The following is a 14,222-nucleotide window of genomic DNA, read 5'->3' on the forward strand; positions in this document are numbered from 1 at the left end:
CGTCAACGTCATGGGGTTTTCCCAGCAATCAGCCTCGGAGCAAACATGAAGCAAACCGGGCTTTATAAGTTCCTTCCTGCCCCCGCCCACCCCAACCCCAAGTGACCACTTGGTCAGCTGCCAGCCAGGTCAGGACTGTGCTTGGCCTCCATCCTCTCCTTCTGTTAGCTGTAGAGGATCGAGGCCCTGAGGACGGGCTCCTGGGCTGGCCCAGAGCAGGTCAAGCCTACTGGTCCCTGGCCTTGAACACATGGAGCCCTTCCTCTCCTAGAACTCTCCCCTCATGAGAAGGCAGGGAGGCAGCATCATGGGCTGCACCCCCTTCTTCCTGCACTACCCCCTTCAGAAAACCCACCACGAGCCTCTAGAGTCTCCACTTCCACCTAGATGATGCTACACCTCTGTACAGATTGGGGAGTGGGAGGGCCGGGCAGTGGCATGCCCAGTTAAGTGCATATGTCACCGTGCACAAGGGTGAGGGTTTGAGCCCCCACTTCCCACCTGCAGGAAGGAATGCTTCACACACAGTGAAACAGGTCTGCAGGTGTCTGTCTCTCTCCATCTCTATCTCTTCCTCCCCTCTCAATTTCTCTCTGTCCTAACAAATAAAGTAGAAGGAAAAGAAAAGGCTGCCTGGAGCAGTGGATTCAAGCCCCAGCAGTAGTTCTGGTGGTAATTAAAAAAAAAAAAAAAAATATATATATATATATATATATATATATATATATATATATATATATATATATACTGGGGAGAGGGGATGACTCAGGAAGCTGTTCCCTTGAACAACTTGGCACAGCAAGGACCCCTGCTTCACCCCATCCTGAAAGTCTTTACCCCTCCCTACCTGCAAGCAACATACACGATGCTACTTAACAAGATGACATTCACAAAAGAACAGAAATGGACCAGTGTGGGTGCCCCAGATCAAAATCCAGATTCCAGGTCCCAGGTTCCTTCTTCCTGCCTCGGTTTTCTTAAAATACAAAGCCAATATCCAGCCAGTCCTCGTGATCCCATTTGCCCTGGTCCAGCCAGAGTTCCTCTGTGGGGCTGGAGGGAGTCCCAGAACATGGCTGCCGGGGCCTGGGGCCACTGCTGCCGACGTGAGAGGCAGGAGACTGGAGGGTCAGGAGAGCTGGACAGACTTGTCCACACACATCCAGGTACTTGGACTTCCCTGTCCTCCTCTTACGGTTCTCCCTTTCTCAAGCCCAGGTGCCTGGAACAGGGAACGAGCTGTTTCTCACCCCACCGAGCTCACGACGCACCAAGACGGAGGGATTCACACTGGACCAGGAAAGGCTGAGGAGAGACCCTACCTCCTCATCGGCCAAAGTCCACCCAGACTGGCTTCTGAGCACCAGACTCTCTGCTCTTGGACGTTTCAAATGTTTCAAACTGACCAGATGTCCCAGCAGCCATTCCTCTCCAGCCCACCATTGCAGGTGTCCCCACAAGCATCACCTCCAGCCCGGGAGTGTGTGGCTATGTCTCCTCTCACCCAGAGTTGGATCTGTCTCCAGTGTATTTGGGGCCCATCCTTTGCCAGCCTGACAGCCTGTGAATCAACTACTAGACTCCCTACTTCTGATTTTCTTTTTCTTTTTTTTTTTGCCTCTAGGGTTATTGCTGGGGCTTGGTACTGGCACTACTACAAATCCAATGCTCCTGACGACCTTTCCACCACCACCCCCATTTTATTTGATAGGACAGACAGAAACTGAGAGAGGGGAAGGAGATAGGGAGGGAGAGAGAAATAGACACCTGCAGACCTGCTTCAATGCTTGTAAAGTGTCCCCCCTGCAGGTGGGAAGTGGGGGCTCAAACCCGGATCCTTACGTGGGTCCTTGCGCTTAATACTATGTGCACTTAATCAGTGCACCATTGCCTTCCCCCCACACATGCTGTCTTTCTTTTTAAAGATTTGTTTGTGGTGTATTGCACCAAAGTAAAAGACTCTGGGGTGGGGGTGAGGGGGAACAGTACAGGTCCAAAAAAGGAGGACAGAGGACCTAGTGGGGGTTGTGTTGTTATGTGGAAAATGGAAAATGTTATGCGTGTACAAACTATTATATTTACTGTCGAATGTAAAACAATAATCCCCCAATAAAGAAATTTAAAAAAAAATTTATTTGTTAGGGCACCAGAGTAAAAACCCTGTGGTGAGGAGTAGACATGCAGCTTCCTGGGACAGTGGGGGGGTGGGAGTAGGTGGGAGGGACAGGTCACAGTCTTTTGGTGGTGGGAATGGTGTTTATGTACACTCCTAGTAAAATGTAGTCATATAAATCACTAGTTAATTAATACGAGAGGGGGAAAATTAATTGTATGTCTCGAAGTTTTTCAAAACACAAACTGAATCTTTTCAATAGATAGGCTGTGTAATTGATATGCGGACTCTGTCAAAAGCCTAGAGCAAGTAGATCAGAAGCAACCAATAGCACAGCTATATACAAGATACTGGGTACTGTACAGCAAACCCTAACAAAAGGACTTTTTAAAGTTAACCCAATTACCAAATAATGTGATGATAACATTAACTATCGATTGTCTTTTTGAACCCTAAGACAGCAGGAACCTCACATCTCCACTATAGAGCCTCTACTTCCCCCAGTCCTGGAACCCTTGGATAGGGCCCACTTTCCCGTATGCCTCTCCCAATCCATATCAAATAATATTGCATCTGCCAATCACAACCTAACCAACACAACGATGGCCACCTCAACATGCTTCACTTCAGACTGTGTCCAGAGACTTCACATGTGGAATGACAACCCTTCAGCTTCATTACTCGGGTGAGACCTTTCCTTTCATAGTACACTCTAATTTCATCTCAGGTAGTTCACTTTCTAACAAAGTCCCATAACCTAGATATACACCAGTTTCTATGAGAGAGAACATATGTTCACACGTATCCATAAACTACTGCAAAATATATACCTGAAAGCAGAAGTACACTAGAGTTTGCAGTGAGTACCCCCCTAACATTTCCTCTCCACTATTCCAAGCTTTGGGTCCATGATTGCTCAACAATTTGTTTGGCTTTGTATGTTAACTCTCTTTTCAGTCACCAGGTTCCAGATGTCATCAGGATGCCGGCCAGGCTTCCCTGGACTGAAGACCCCACCAAGGTGTCCTGGAGCTCCGCTTCCCCAGAGACCCACCCTACTAGGGAAAGAGAGAGGCAGACTGGGAGTATGGACCGACCAGTCAACGCCCATGTTCAGCGGGGAAGCAATTACAGAAGCCAGACCTTCTACCTTCTGCAACCCACAATGACCCTGGGTCCATGCTCCCAGAGGGATAGAGAATGGGAAAGCTATCAGGGGAGGGGGTGGGTTATGGAGATTGGGTGGCGGGAATTGTGTGGAATTGTACCCCTCCTACCCTATGGTTTTGTTAATTAATCCTTTCTTAAATAAAAAATAAAAATAAATTTAAAAAAAGATTTATTTGTTTACTTTGGTGTCTGTGTGACAGAGAGAGAGCCAGACAGACAGATACTAGAGCACTGCTCACCTCAGGTATATGGGGTGCTCAGGATTGCACCTGAAACCTCATGCACGCAAGTCCTAGCTTCAGCTCCTAAGCTCCTGTCCTCCACACCAACCACATGGTCCTTTTTGTTTGCCTCCAGGGTTATTGCTGGGGCTCGGTGCCTGCACCATGAATCTACTGCTCCTGGAGGCCATTTTTCCCATTTTTGTTGCCCTTGTTGTTATTTCTGTCGTCGTTGTTGGATAGGACAGAGAGAAATGGAGAGAGGAGGGGAAGACAGAGAGGAGGAGAGAAAGACAGACACCTGCAGACCTGCTTCACCGCCTGTGAAGTGACTCCCCTGCAGGTGGGGAGCCAGGGGGCTCGAACCAGGATCCTTATGCCTTAACCTGCTGTGCTACTGCCTGACTCCCTCCCTCCAGCACTCACAAGAGGGTTGTCCTCAAAGACTCTCTCAGCCAACACACTTCCTAGCACTCAGTAATTTCCTAGCACTTGGTGAAGGTTCAGCAGAACCATTCACATCACAGGAGTATGATTTTTAAACGTTACATGTTACATTTCAAAGTCTTCTAGGGTCATTGTTCCTGCCTGCGACTCCTTTCCTTTCTTCTGAGTGACTGGGGTGGTGGTGGTGGTGGTGGTGGTGGTGGTGGTGGTGGTGGTGGTGGTGGTGGTGGTGGTGCAGATTCTTGCCTGGTCGTCCCCCAGCCCAACATCTATCCCCAAGTAGAGCACAGCATGGGGACTCTTGAGTGACTCACTTACCTCGCTGAGGCTCTGGGGAGATGATCTCCAGTTCTGTGTACTCCACGTCCTGGGTCAGGGGCTCTGCTGAAAACAACCACAGCGTGCAAAGGTTAGATGGGATCTCCATGGGGAACCTCAGACCACTCTGGAGATTCCCCAAAGGTTAGAGTGCTCCAGGTTTCCTGGGGGGGGGGGGGGGGGGGACCAGACAGAGTGTGACTTCAGTCTAAGCAGGGAGAAGCCTCAGGCGGGGAAAGGCAGTGACTCCTCCGCCAGAGACGACCCGAACTGCCCCTGCAGCTACAGACAGACTATGACCCACATAGTCAATGACCGCCACCTCTCCAGATTCAAAGGAGGTCTCGAAACTTTACATCAGGCTCAACCTGACGCTGTTGACTGGCTGCGGAAGAAGGGCAAACGCTAGAAGAAGAAGGTGATGTGCAGACCTCCCCTGCCCAGGTTTGAGTCTCCTGTGGTTTCAACTTTAGGAGGGCGTGTGAAAGCTCAGGGAGACAGAAATCATCCAGCTTCTACTAACTGAGACAGTTAAGCTCTGCTGGCCTTCTTCACGGCCACAAGCAACAAACGGGATCAGTCTCTGAGATGGAGAAGACTCCAGGATACAGGCATGGGGTCCCCAGCCTGACACATTTTAGAGAGTTAGGGGTATACACCTGGAAAGGCATGTTTGTGGAGGGTGGGCAAAGTGCTACAGTGAAAGCTAGAAAACGCCACTGTCTTAGTGTCTGAAGGCCCAAAGAGCAGCAAGTAAACAAGCGACCCTGCAGTCCATGACATGGGTATTCGCAGTCCTTTACTGAATTCCTTTACTGTGTGGACAGCACCTGGGGAGAGGAGTGTCGACAGACACAGGACCGCACCCGCTCCCGCTGAGCCGCAGACAGAAGCAAATCCATGGTGAATGGTGTCAAGAATTAAATCAGACTGCTATTTTATCTTTACCGTGTATTTTGCATTTTAAGGAGATCTGAAGCAGATGGGAATATGTATGACTATGTATGAACAATACAGACAAACTGATAACCCATTTGTGCCCACATGGAAGGGGAAGAACACGTCTATCTATCTTTGAAGTCCCTGTGTACTTCCCCCCTCCCAGCTCCTCACCACGTGCCTCTCTGAGAAGCTCACCGAGAGCCAGCTGACACAGAACACGTGAGCTTACAGGCTGCAACACGGTGTGCTTTTTAGCGTCATTCTACAGACGCCTTTGCTTTTACTTGCTGAGAGAGAAGACCCTCTTACCTTACTCAGCAGATCATAACTCCGTTCTTTCTGATAGGAATCGAAGTCATGTTTCCATTAAGAAACACAAGTAGAACCTGAACTGGAATTGGTGTATTGCACCAAAGCAAAAGACTCTGAGGTCGGGTGGGGGGGGGTACAGGTCCAAAAAGGATGACAGAGGACCTAGTGGGGGTTGTATTGTTATGTGGAAAACTGAGAAATGTTATGTATGTACAAACTATTGTACTTTTTTTTATTTCTTTATTGGGGAATTAATGTTTTACATTCAACAGTAAGTACAATAGTATGTACATGCATAACATTCCCCAGCTTCCCATATAACAATACAACCCCCACTAAGTCCTCTCTCATCCTTCTTGGATCTGTATTCTCCCCAGCCACCCACCCCCACCCCAGAGTCTTTTACTTTGGTGCGATACACCAATTCCAGTTCAGGTTCTACTTGTTTTTTTTTTTTCTGATCTTGTTTTTCAACTTCTGCCTGAGAGTGAGATCATCCCATATTTATCCTTCTGCAAACTATTGTACTTACTATCGAATGTAAACCATTAATCCCCCACTAAAGAAATTTAAAAAAAACTAAATTAGATAATTACCTTTATTGTCATTTACTGGTTTCAGATCATGGTTTCCAGCATCGTCACTGTAACCTACTTTAAAAATGAATACAAGAATGTGTGACAATGGAAATTCTAGTTCCCTCTACAACTCAGAAAGAATCAAATGCCATGAACAAAGGCAATCGAGCCAAACTTGTTCAGTATTGTTGGCAACCAGTAGCGTTGCCAGGCTCTGGATTCCCTCCTGGGCCTCCTGTGACCCCAGCAACCTTCTTTGTGTCTCTTTCTAACACTAGAGGGACATCACCACCCACAGAGGGGACAGTAATCTCTAAGAATTGCTGAAAATTAGAATTATTCACTTTAAACAAGCTCACTGGAAGTTAATATGATTCTAGGAGGGCCAGGCCAGTAGCTACAAACATGAAGGGCACCAGCAAACCAAACCACTTCAGCTGGGGAACTGGTTCCATGGTGTGGTTTAAAGAAACTGCAGCATCTCCAAGCTGCCAGCTCAGTGATTAAAAAAGTAACACATCACAACAGGTTTTCAATTTACAATAGTTTTCTTTCTGTCTCCCCACCCCCACCCCAGCACTGTACAGCTTAGGCTGATGGTGTGGTGGGGGATTGAACCAGCGATTTGGGAGCCTCAGGCACAAGAGTCTTTTGCATAACCATTATGCTGTCTCCTCCACCTGATTTATAATGGATTTTCTTTGTTTTTGCTAAAACAAACAGGTTGTCGCTGAAGAACACGTGATTTCTATTATATGTTTGAACTAATTACTTAAAAAAATTTTTTTTAATTTGTATTTATTTATTCCTTTTTGTTGCCCTTGTTTTTTATTGCTATAGTTATTATTGATGTCATTGTTGTTGGATAGGACAGAGAGAAATGGAGAGAGGAGGGGAAGACAGAAAGGGGGAGAGAAAGACAGACACCTGCAGACCTGCTTCACTGCCTGTGAAGCGAACCCCCTGCAGGTGGGGAGCCGGGGGCTTGAACCGGGATCCTTATACCAGTCCTTGTTCTTTGTGCCATGTGCACTTAACCTGCTGCGCTACCGCCCGACTCCCCCTCTTTGAAATTTTTGTACATTGTGCGGGGGTAGCACAGCGGGTTAAGCGCACGTGGCGCAAAGCGCAAGGACCGGGCGAAGAGGGGAAGTAGCCACGGCCACAGTGTCCTTGGGTGAGCAAGGGCCAGGCTCAGACCTGAGCTGTGCATGTGACAAGAGAACATCCTATCCACATGAACTACTTTGTTGGCCCAAACACTGTTCTTAAAACATATTTATTTATTTATTTTTATTTATTATGAGATAGAGGGAACTTGAGAGCAGAGGGGAGATAGAGATAGAGAGACCCCTGCAGCCCTGCTTCACCACTGGTGAAACATCCCCCCTGCAGGTAGGGACCAGGGGCTTGAACCCAGGGCTTTGCACACTGTGATGTGTGCGCTTAACCAGGAGCGCCACCACCTGGCCCCCTAAAACGTATTTCTTAAGTATGCCCTTTGAAAGGCATTTCTCAAATGTGTTTTTCTTCTGCGGGACGCGTGTTATCGTGTAAGACCCCAGGCAACCTACTCCCGAATGTGCTGAGAAAGAAAACTGACCCAAATCTGGTCTGGGACAGGACTTTCAAAAGTGACTGATTTAGTCAGCAGATGTCGGCCAGTGTCTTAATTTGATTTCTGGTCTTTTGTAAATGGAGAGCGATTACACGTGGGCACTATTCAAGGACTCTGACAATAAAATCCAGCATAAATAATTACTCTCCACCTTTCATCCTCAGGATATCTAGAAGGCAGTGAAGTTTTATAATGTTTCACCTTTCTTCTTAAATTTTGGTTTTACTTACTGACTCACCACCTAGCAACTGATCAGCTTAAGTCGCCTTATTATTTGGAAGCCAGGTTTCTCCCCCACCTTGAACCCAGGCCTATATATCCCACTTCTAAGGGGAGCAGGGGACATGAGCAAGTTGGTAAACACTCTTAGCAACCACAGAAAATCACGATCATACCGTAATGTTTGGTGGCTTCAGGATTAGAATCTGATGCCTTCTCATTGTTGGAGTTCAGAAGTGGTGCTCCTGGCCTTAAAATGAAATATAAAAAAAAGAAGAAAAATGTATCCACATTTAACTCCTAAGCAACCAAACAGTAAAGACTATGAGGAAATAAGGAAGAGCTCTTCAAAGGAGAAAAACTTTGCTCTCTCATTGGAGTAACAGGCATGGTTTCCATTTCTAAGATCACCTGACAAAACTTTTCACTGTTAAGACTAAGTGTGTGTCCCTCCCTCTCTAAATTCCTCAGCCTGTGTTAGTTTCTTTTGAGAAGAGAATTCTTTCCATATTTATAAACTTTGAATTTTAAGAACAATAAAAATAGCAGAACCATCTTAAGACCAATTCTATTTTGTCAAATAAGTGAATTTTTAAAATTCCATCTGGTACCTATTATAATTTCATACAGAATAGTGGATTCCAAATGTTAACAATGTAGGAAGGACGTGATCTCAGAATAAAGCAATTCCTTCCCATGAGAGTACAGTTGGCAATCTTTCACACACACACACACACACCTACACTACTCACACTGAAGGCTGTTATTTTCTGAAATTTCCAGGAACCAGAGAAAGCTTGGTAATGACCACAGTCTCCATATAGACAAGCCTCTCCGTACCCACAGAGCAGCCCCTCACTTCCAAGCACACTGACCTGCACATCTCCACTGGCATCTGCTTGGCTGTAAAAGGACAAAGAATGAGCACAAGGTCAGCATGAACTGCACATGAACAGCACAAGGCCAACTCATACCAGATAAAACACCCACTTGGGTCTTTTCTTTTTTTATTGTTATAATTATTGTTGTTGTTATTGATGGCGTCGTTGTTGGATAGGACAGAGAGAAATGGAGAGAGGAGGGGAAGACAGAGAGGGGGAGAGAAAGACAGACACCTGCAGACCTGCTTCACCGCCTGTGAAGTGACTCCCCTGCAGGTGGGGAGCCGGGGGCTTGAACCGGGATCCTTCTGCCGGTCCTTGTACTTTGCACCACGTGCACTTAACTTGCTGTGCTACCGCCCAACTCCCTCCATATTTGATTTTCTTGAAGATTAAATACCCCTTATAAAGATAAAAGAAATTCAAATATATTCCCATTTGAACGAACAAAGCCAGTCTTCTCTTGATCTTACATTAAAAAAAAAAAATTCCACAACACACATCATGCTCTTTTAGCTGGGAGGAATGTTTCTCTGTGGGATGTGCTAGAGATGAAGACCAAGTACAGGAGCCAGATCAGTCAGATATTGAGCCATTATCAATACTTTGATTCAAGAACATTCCAAAAAGTAAAGACTGAGTGAATCCCTGAGCTCTTAAACCCAGAGCTGGCCAGAGACCAAGGCCAGGGGCAGCTTCAGGAGGCACTGGTTCTGGACCCCAACTACCCAGAGGGGTCGCACCTTTCTTGCTCTTGACAAAACCCAGGGCTACTCCACATCCTATCTGCACCCTCACCCACTGGTCCCAAACAGCAGCACTAGTGGCTCCAAAGAATCAACCCCCATGACCACGTGTGTGTGTGTGTGTGTGTGTGTGTGTGTGTGTGTGGAGTGTGTGTGTGTAGTGTGTGTGTGTGTGTGTGTGTAGAGTGTGTGTGTAGAGTGTGCGTGTGTGTGTGTATAGAGTGTGCGTGTGTGTGCGTGTAGAGTGTGTGTGTGTGTGTAGAGTGTGTGTGTGTAGAGTGTGTGTGTTTATAGAGTGTGTGTGTGTGTGTAGAGTGTGTGTATGTGTAGAGTGTGTGTGTGTATGTGTAGAGTGTGTGTGTGTAGAGTGTGCGTGTGTGTGTGTGTAGAGTGTGTGTGTTTGTAGAGTGTTTGTGTGTGTGTAGAGTGTGTGTGTGTAGAGTGTGCGTGTGTGTGTAGTGTGTGTGTGTAGAGTGTGTGTATAGAGTGTGTGTGAGTGTGTGTGTGTTGAGTGTGTGTGTAGAGTGTGCGTGTGTGTGTGTAGAGTATGCGTGTGTGTGTAGTATGCGTGTGTTTGTAGAGTGTGTGTGTGTGTGTGTAGAGTGTGTGTGTGTAGAGTGTGCGTGTGTGTGTGTAGAGTGTGTGTGTGTATAGAGTGTGTGTGTGTGAGTGTGAGTGTGCGTGTGTGTAGAGTGTGTGTGTGTGTGGAGTGTGTGTGTGTGTAGAGTGTGTGTGTGTGGAGTGTGTGTGTGTGTGGAGTGTGTGTGTGTGGAGTGTGTGTATGTGTGTGTGGAGTGTGTGTGTGTAGAGTGTGCGTGTGTGTGTATAGAGAGTGTGTGTGTGTGTGTGTGTGTGTGTGTGTGTGTATGGAGTATGCTAATACTGGGCTTCTTCCCTTGAGTCTGACCCATTTGACTGACGCCTGTGTGCCAGTAGGTGACCCAAGGCTCCCTTTCAGCCATCGTTAACTACAAACATGAATAAATCATGACACGGTCAGATTAACCGAATGGCTGTGTTCTGTGTCTGTGTGTTCATAGAACTCAGCTCATTCTAACAACTGCAGGACTGGTTCTTCTGACCACATGTCTAGGAAGCTCACTCCCCCAAATCTATCTTCTTCTGGGATATACAACTAGAAAACCAGTTGTCTAAGTTGTGGCCTAACTTAATCCAGGGACAATACAATCTCCATGCAGGCCCAAACCAAAATCTTTAATTAAGGTAGCACAGTAAGAAAAACAACAATTAGCACCAGCCACACCTCTTCAGCTCCCACAGAGGAACCAGGACTGTCCCCATAATCAGACGCTTCTCACACTCACAGCTGCTTTCTAGCAAGGGCCTCTCAGGATGGAATGACTCTGGTCTCACCAGCAAGGGCCCCTCTCAGGATGGAATGACTCTGGTGTCACCAGCAAGGGCTCCCCTCTCAGGATGGAATGACTCTGGTCTCACCAGCAAGGGCTCCCCTCTCAGGATGGAATGACTCTGGTCTCACCAGCAAGGGTCCCTCTCAGGATTGAATGACTCTGGTCTCACCAGCAAGGGTCCCTCTCAGGATGGAATGACTCTGGTGTCACCAGCAAGGGCTCCCCTCTCAGGATGGAATGACTCTGGTCTCACCAGCAAGGGTCCCTCTCAGGATTGAATGACTCTGGTCTCACCAGCAAGGGTCCCTCTCAGGATGGAATGACTCTGGTCTCACCAGCAAGGGTCCCTCTCAGGATGGAATGACTCTGGTCTCACCAGCAAGGGCTCCCCTCTCAGGATGGAATGACTCTGGTCTCACCAGCAAGGGCCCCCTCTCAGGATGGAATGACTCTGGTCTCACCTGCAAGGGTCCCTCTCAGGATGGAATGACTCTGGTGTCACCAGCAAGGGCCCCTCTCTCAGGATGGAACGACTCTGGTCTCACCAGCAAGGGTCCCTCTCAGGATGGAATGACTCTGGTCTCACCAGCAAGGGGCCCCCTCTCAGGATGGAATGACTCTGGTGTCACCAGCAAGGGCCCCCCTCTCAGGATGGAATGACTCTGGTGTCACCAGCAAGGGCTCCCCTCTCAGGATGGAATGACTCTGGTGTCACCAGCAAGGGCCCCCCTCTCAGGATGGAATGACTCTGGTCTCACCAGCAAGGGCTCCCCTCTCAGGATGGAATGACTCTGGTCTCACCAGCAAGGGCTCCCCTCTCAGGATGGAATGACTCTGGTCTCACCAGCAAGGGCTCCCCTCTCAGGATGGAATGACTCTGGTCTCACCAGCAAGGGTCCCTCTCAGGATTGAATGACTCTGGTCTCACCAGCAAGGGTCCCTCTCAGGATTGAATGACTCTGGTGTCACCAGCAAGGGTCCCTCTCAGGATGGAATGACTCTGGTCTCACCAGCAAGGGTCCCTCTCAGGATGGAATGACTCTGGTGTCACCAGCAAGGGCTCCCCTCTCAGGATGGAATGACTCTGGTCTCACCAGCAAGGGCCCCCTCTTAGGATGGAATGACTCTGGTCTCACCTGCAAGGGTCCCTCTCAGGATGGAATGACTCTGGTGTCACCAGCAAGGGCCCCTCTCTCAGGATGGAACGACTCTGGTCTCACCAGCAAGGGTCCCTCTCAGGATGGAATGACTCTGGTCTCACCAGCAAGGGCTCCCCTCTCAGGATGGAATGACTCTGGTGTCACCAGCAAGGGCCCCCCTCTCAGGATGGAATGACTCTGGTGTCACCAGCAAGGGCTCCCCTCTCAGGATGGAATGACTCTGGTGTCACCAGCAAGGGCCCCCCTCTCAGGATGGAATGACTCTGGTGTCACCAGCAAGGGCTCCCCTCTCAGGATGGAATGACTCTGGTCTCACCAGCAAGGGCCCCCTCTCAGGATGGAACGACTCTGGTCTCACCAGGAAGGGCCCCTCAGGATGGAACGACTGTGTGCTCACCCTTGCCTTTCTTCAGAACATAGCACCTGGCTCCAAGTATCAGTATGGCAATTATTGCTCCAATGACAAACACCGCAATAAGTCCTTTCTTCCACGCGGCAAAAAAGACTAGAAATGTAAAAAGGAAATTAAACATATGTTTTTTTTTCCTTTGTCAGCACCAAGCAACAACAACAACAAAAGTCTGACATATACAGTCCTTGCCACTGGCATCTTACTCCAAACATCTGTCTATCTCTGAGGGACTTGTGCATGGAGTTGGTGCAGAAAAGTTGTTTCTGTGGTCCGGGAGATGGTACAGTGGATAAATTATTGGATTCTTAACCGTGAGGTTCCAAGTTTGATCCCCGGCAGCATATGTACCAGAGTGATGTCTGGTTCTTTCTCTCCTCCTATCTCTCTCAGGAATAAATAAATAAATAAATTCTTTAAAAAAATTTTTGCTTCTGCTACAGAATCAGGCTTGGTCTTAAAGGACTGTAGGGCTGCGGAGACTCTTAGGATCTGTTAGGTTTTTCCCCTTCTCTAAGAAACTGCCCTCTACCCATATAAGGAGAGTCCTCTGTCTATTTCTGTTCTGTAAGACCCAGTCTCCTGACTACAACTGGTTTATGGTTGAACATTTGGCCCCAAATGGGTCCAATAACATCTTTGTGCCAAGAATGTGGCATTAGGGTTGTATGAAACACTTCTACTTCTTGGTAACTATCAATTCCTTTTTTATACTTTGAGTGGAGGGACTGTGTGGTGGTGCACCTGGTTAAGCACTCATGTTACAGTGCACAAAGACCCAGGGTCAAGCCCCGGTCCCCACCTGCAGGGAGGAAGCTTCACAAGTGGTGAAGCAGGGCTGCAGGTGCCTCTCTGTGTCTTCCCCTCTTTATCTCCCCTTCCCCTCTCAATTTCTCTCTGTCTCTATCCAATAATAAATAAATTTTAAAAAGATTAAAAACCAACACTGTACTTTGAGTGGCTTTCTGCTGCCTGTAACCAAATAACTGGGAACATTTGTCTCTGAACCCTTAGTAAGAGGTGTTAGCCCCCAACATCCCCCCCCCCACACACACACACTTTGTCTTACAAGTTACGTAAGTTGTGGCCTTGACTTTGAGACTATCTTGCACCTCACTCTGAGACCCTGACTTACCTCTGATGGCCAGTCTGCTGCTCTGGGGGGCGTTTTTAGCAGGGGTAGCTCTGTTGAAGGCCATGCAGTAGTACTGCCCCTCCTGCTCCTTGCTGGCCTCTTCTATGAGCCCGAGAGCCGTGGTATCATTCAAGATGGTTTGGTAAAAGGGTGTGCTCTCCCCTTCTCTGTAAAATCTGAAGGTGATGGGACCAGATGCTTCATTCACGGAACATCGGAGCTCAATGATCTTCCCAGACTCTACCACTTCACTCAGGAGAGAGAGCTTGACCTCATCCACCGGGGCTGAAAGGCAAGAAAGGAACTTGCACTGAGAACAAAAAAAAAAAAAAGAAGAAGAAGGACCGGAAGGAGCACGGCACTGCCACTGCCCATGGTCAGCTTCCCCTGGGCATGACTCACTCACACGGGCCTTTTACGCAGGTCACCCTCTCATGCCCCACATGTCCCAGGCTCTTTCTTCCCTGATTATTCCAGAAAGACCCCAAAGGACACTTCTTGTGCTCACATGTTGACTAAAAATAAAACACTAGGGAACCCCACTTAGGGAAAGATAGAAACAGGCTGGGGGATGGATCGA

At 47.9% G+C, this 14,222-nt stretch overlaps 1 protein-coding gene across 6 annotated transcripts in view; it reads right to left on the bottom strand.

Moving 5' to 3' along the window:
* PECAM1 (platelet and endothelial cell adhesion molecule 1) overlaps positions 1 to 14,222 on the bottom strand; it is a 57,761-nt gene that overhangs the window by 21,243 nt on the left and 22,296 nt on the right. For 2 of the 6 annotated variants that reach the window (XM_060202573.1, XM_060202570.1), the window contains exons 8-13: positions 13,643 to 13,927; positions 12,496 to 12,603; positions 8,814 to 8,841; positions 8,115 to 8,188; positions 6,120 to 6,176; positions 4,270 to 4,332 (exon numbers count right to left, since the gene is read on the bottom strand). In XM_060202573.1, coding sequence (XP_060058556.1) covers positions 4,270 to 4,332; positions 6,120 to 6,176; positions 8,115 to 8,188; positions 8,814 to 8,841; positions 12,496 to 12,603; positions 13,643 to 13,927 — 615 coding nt within the window. Of the gene's footprint in view, positions 1 to 4,269; positions 4,336 to 6,119; positions 6,177 to 8,114; positions 8,189 to 8,813; positions 8,842 to 12,495; positions 12,604 to 13,642; positions 13,928 to 14,222 lie in introns of all 6 variants that reach the window. The other 4 variants (XM_060202572.1, XM_060202569.1, XM_016190246.2 and 1 more) reach the window with 3 other exon arrangements.

This window comes from Erinaceus europaeus, chromosome 12 (assembly GCF_950295315.1).
Source record: "Erinaceus europaeus chromosome 12, mEriEur2.1, whole genome shotgun sequence".
In the NCBI taxonomy this organism is placed as follows: Eukaryota; Metazoa; Chordata; class Mammalia; order Eulipotyphla; family Erinaceidae; genus Erinaceus; species Erinaceus europaeus.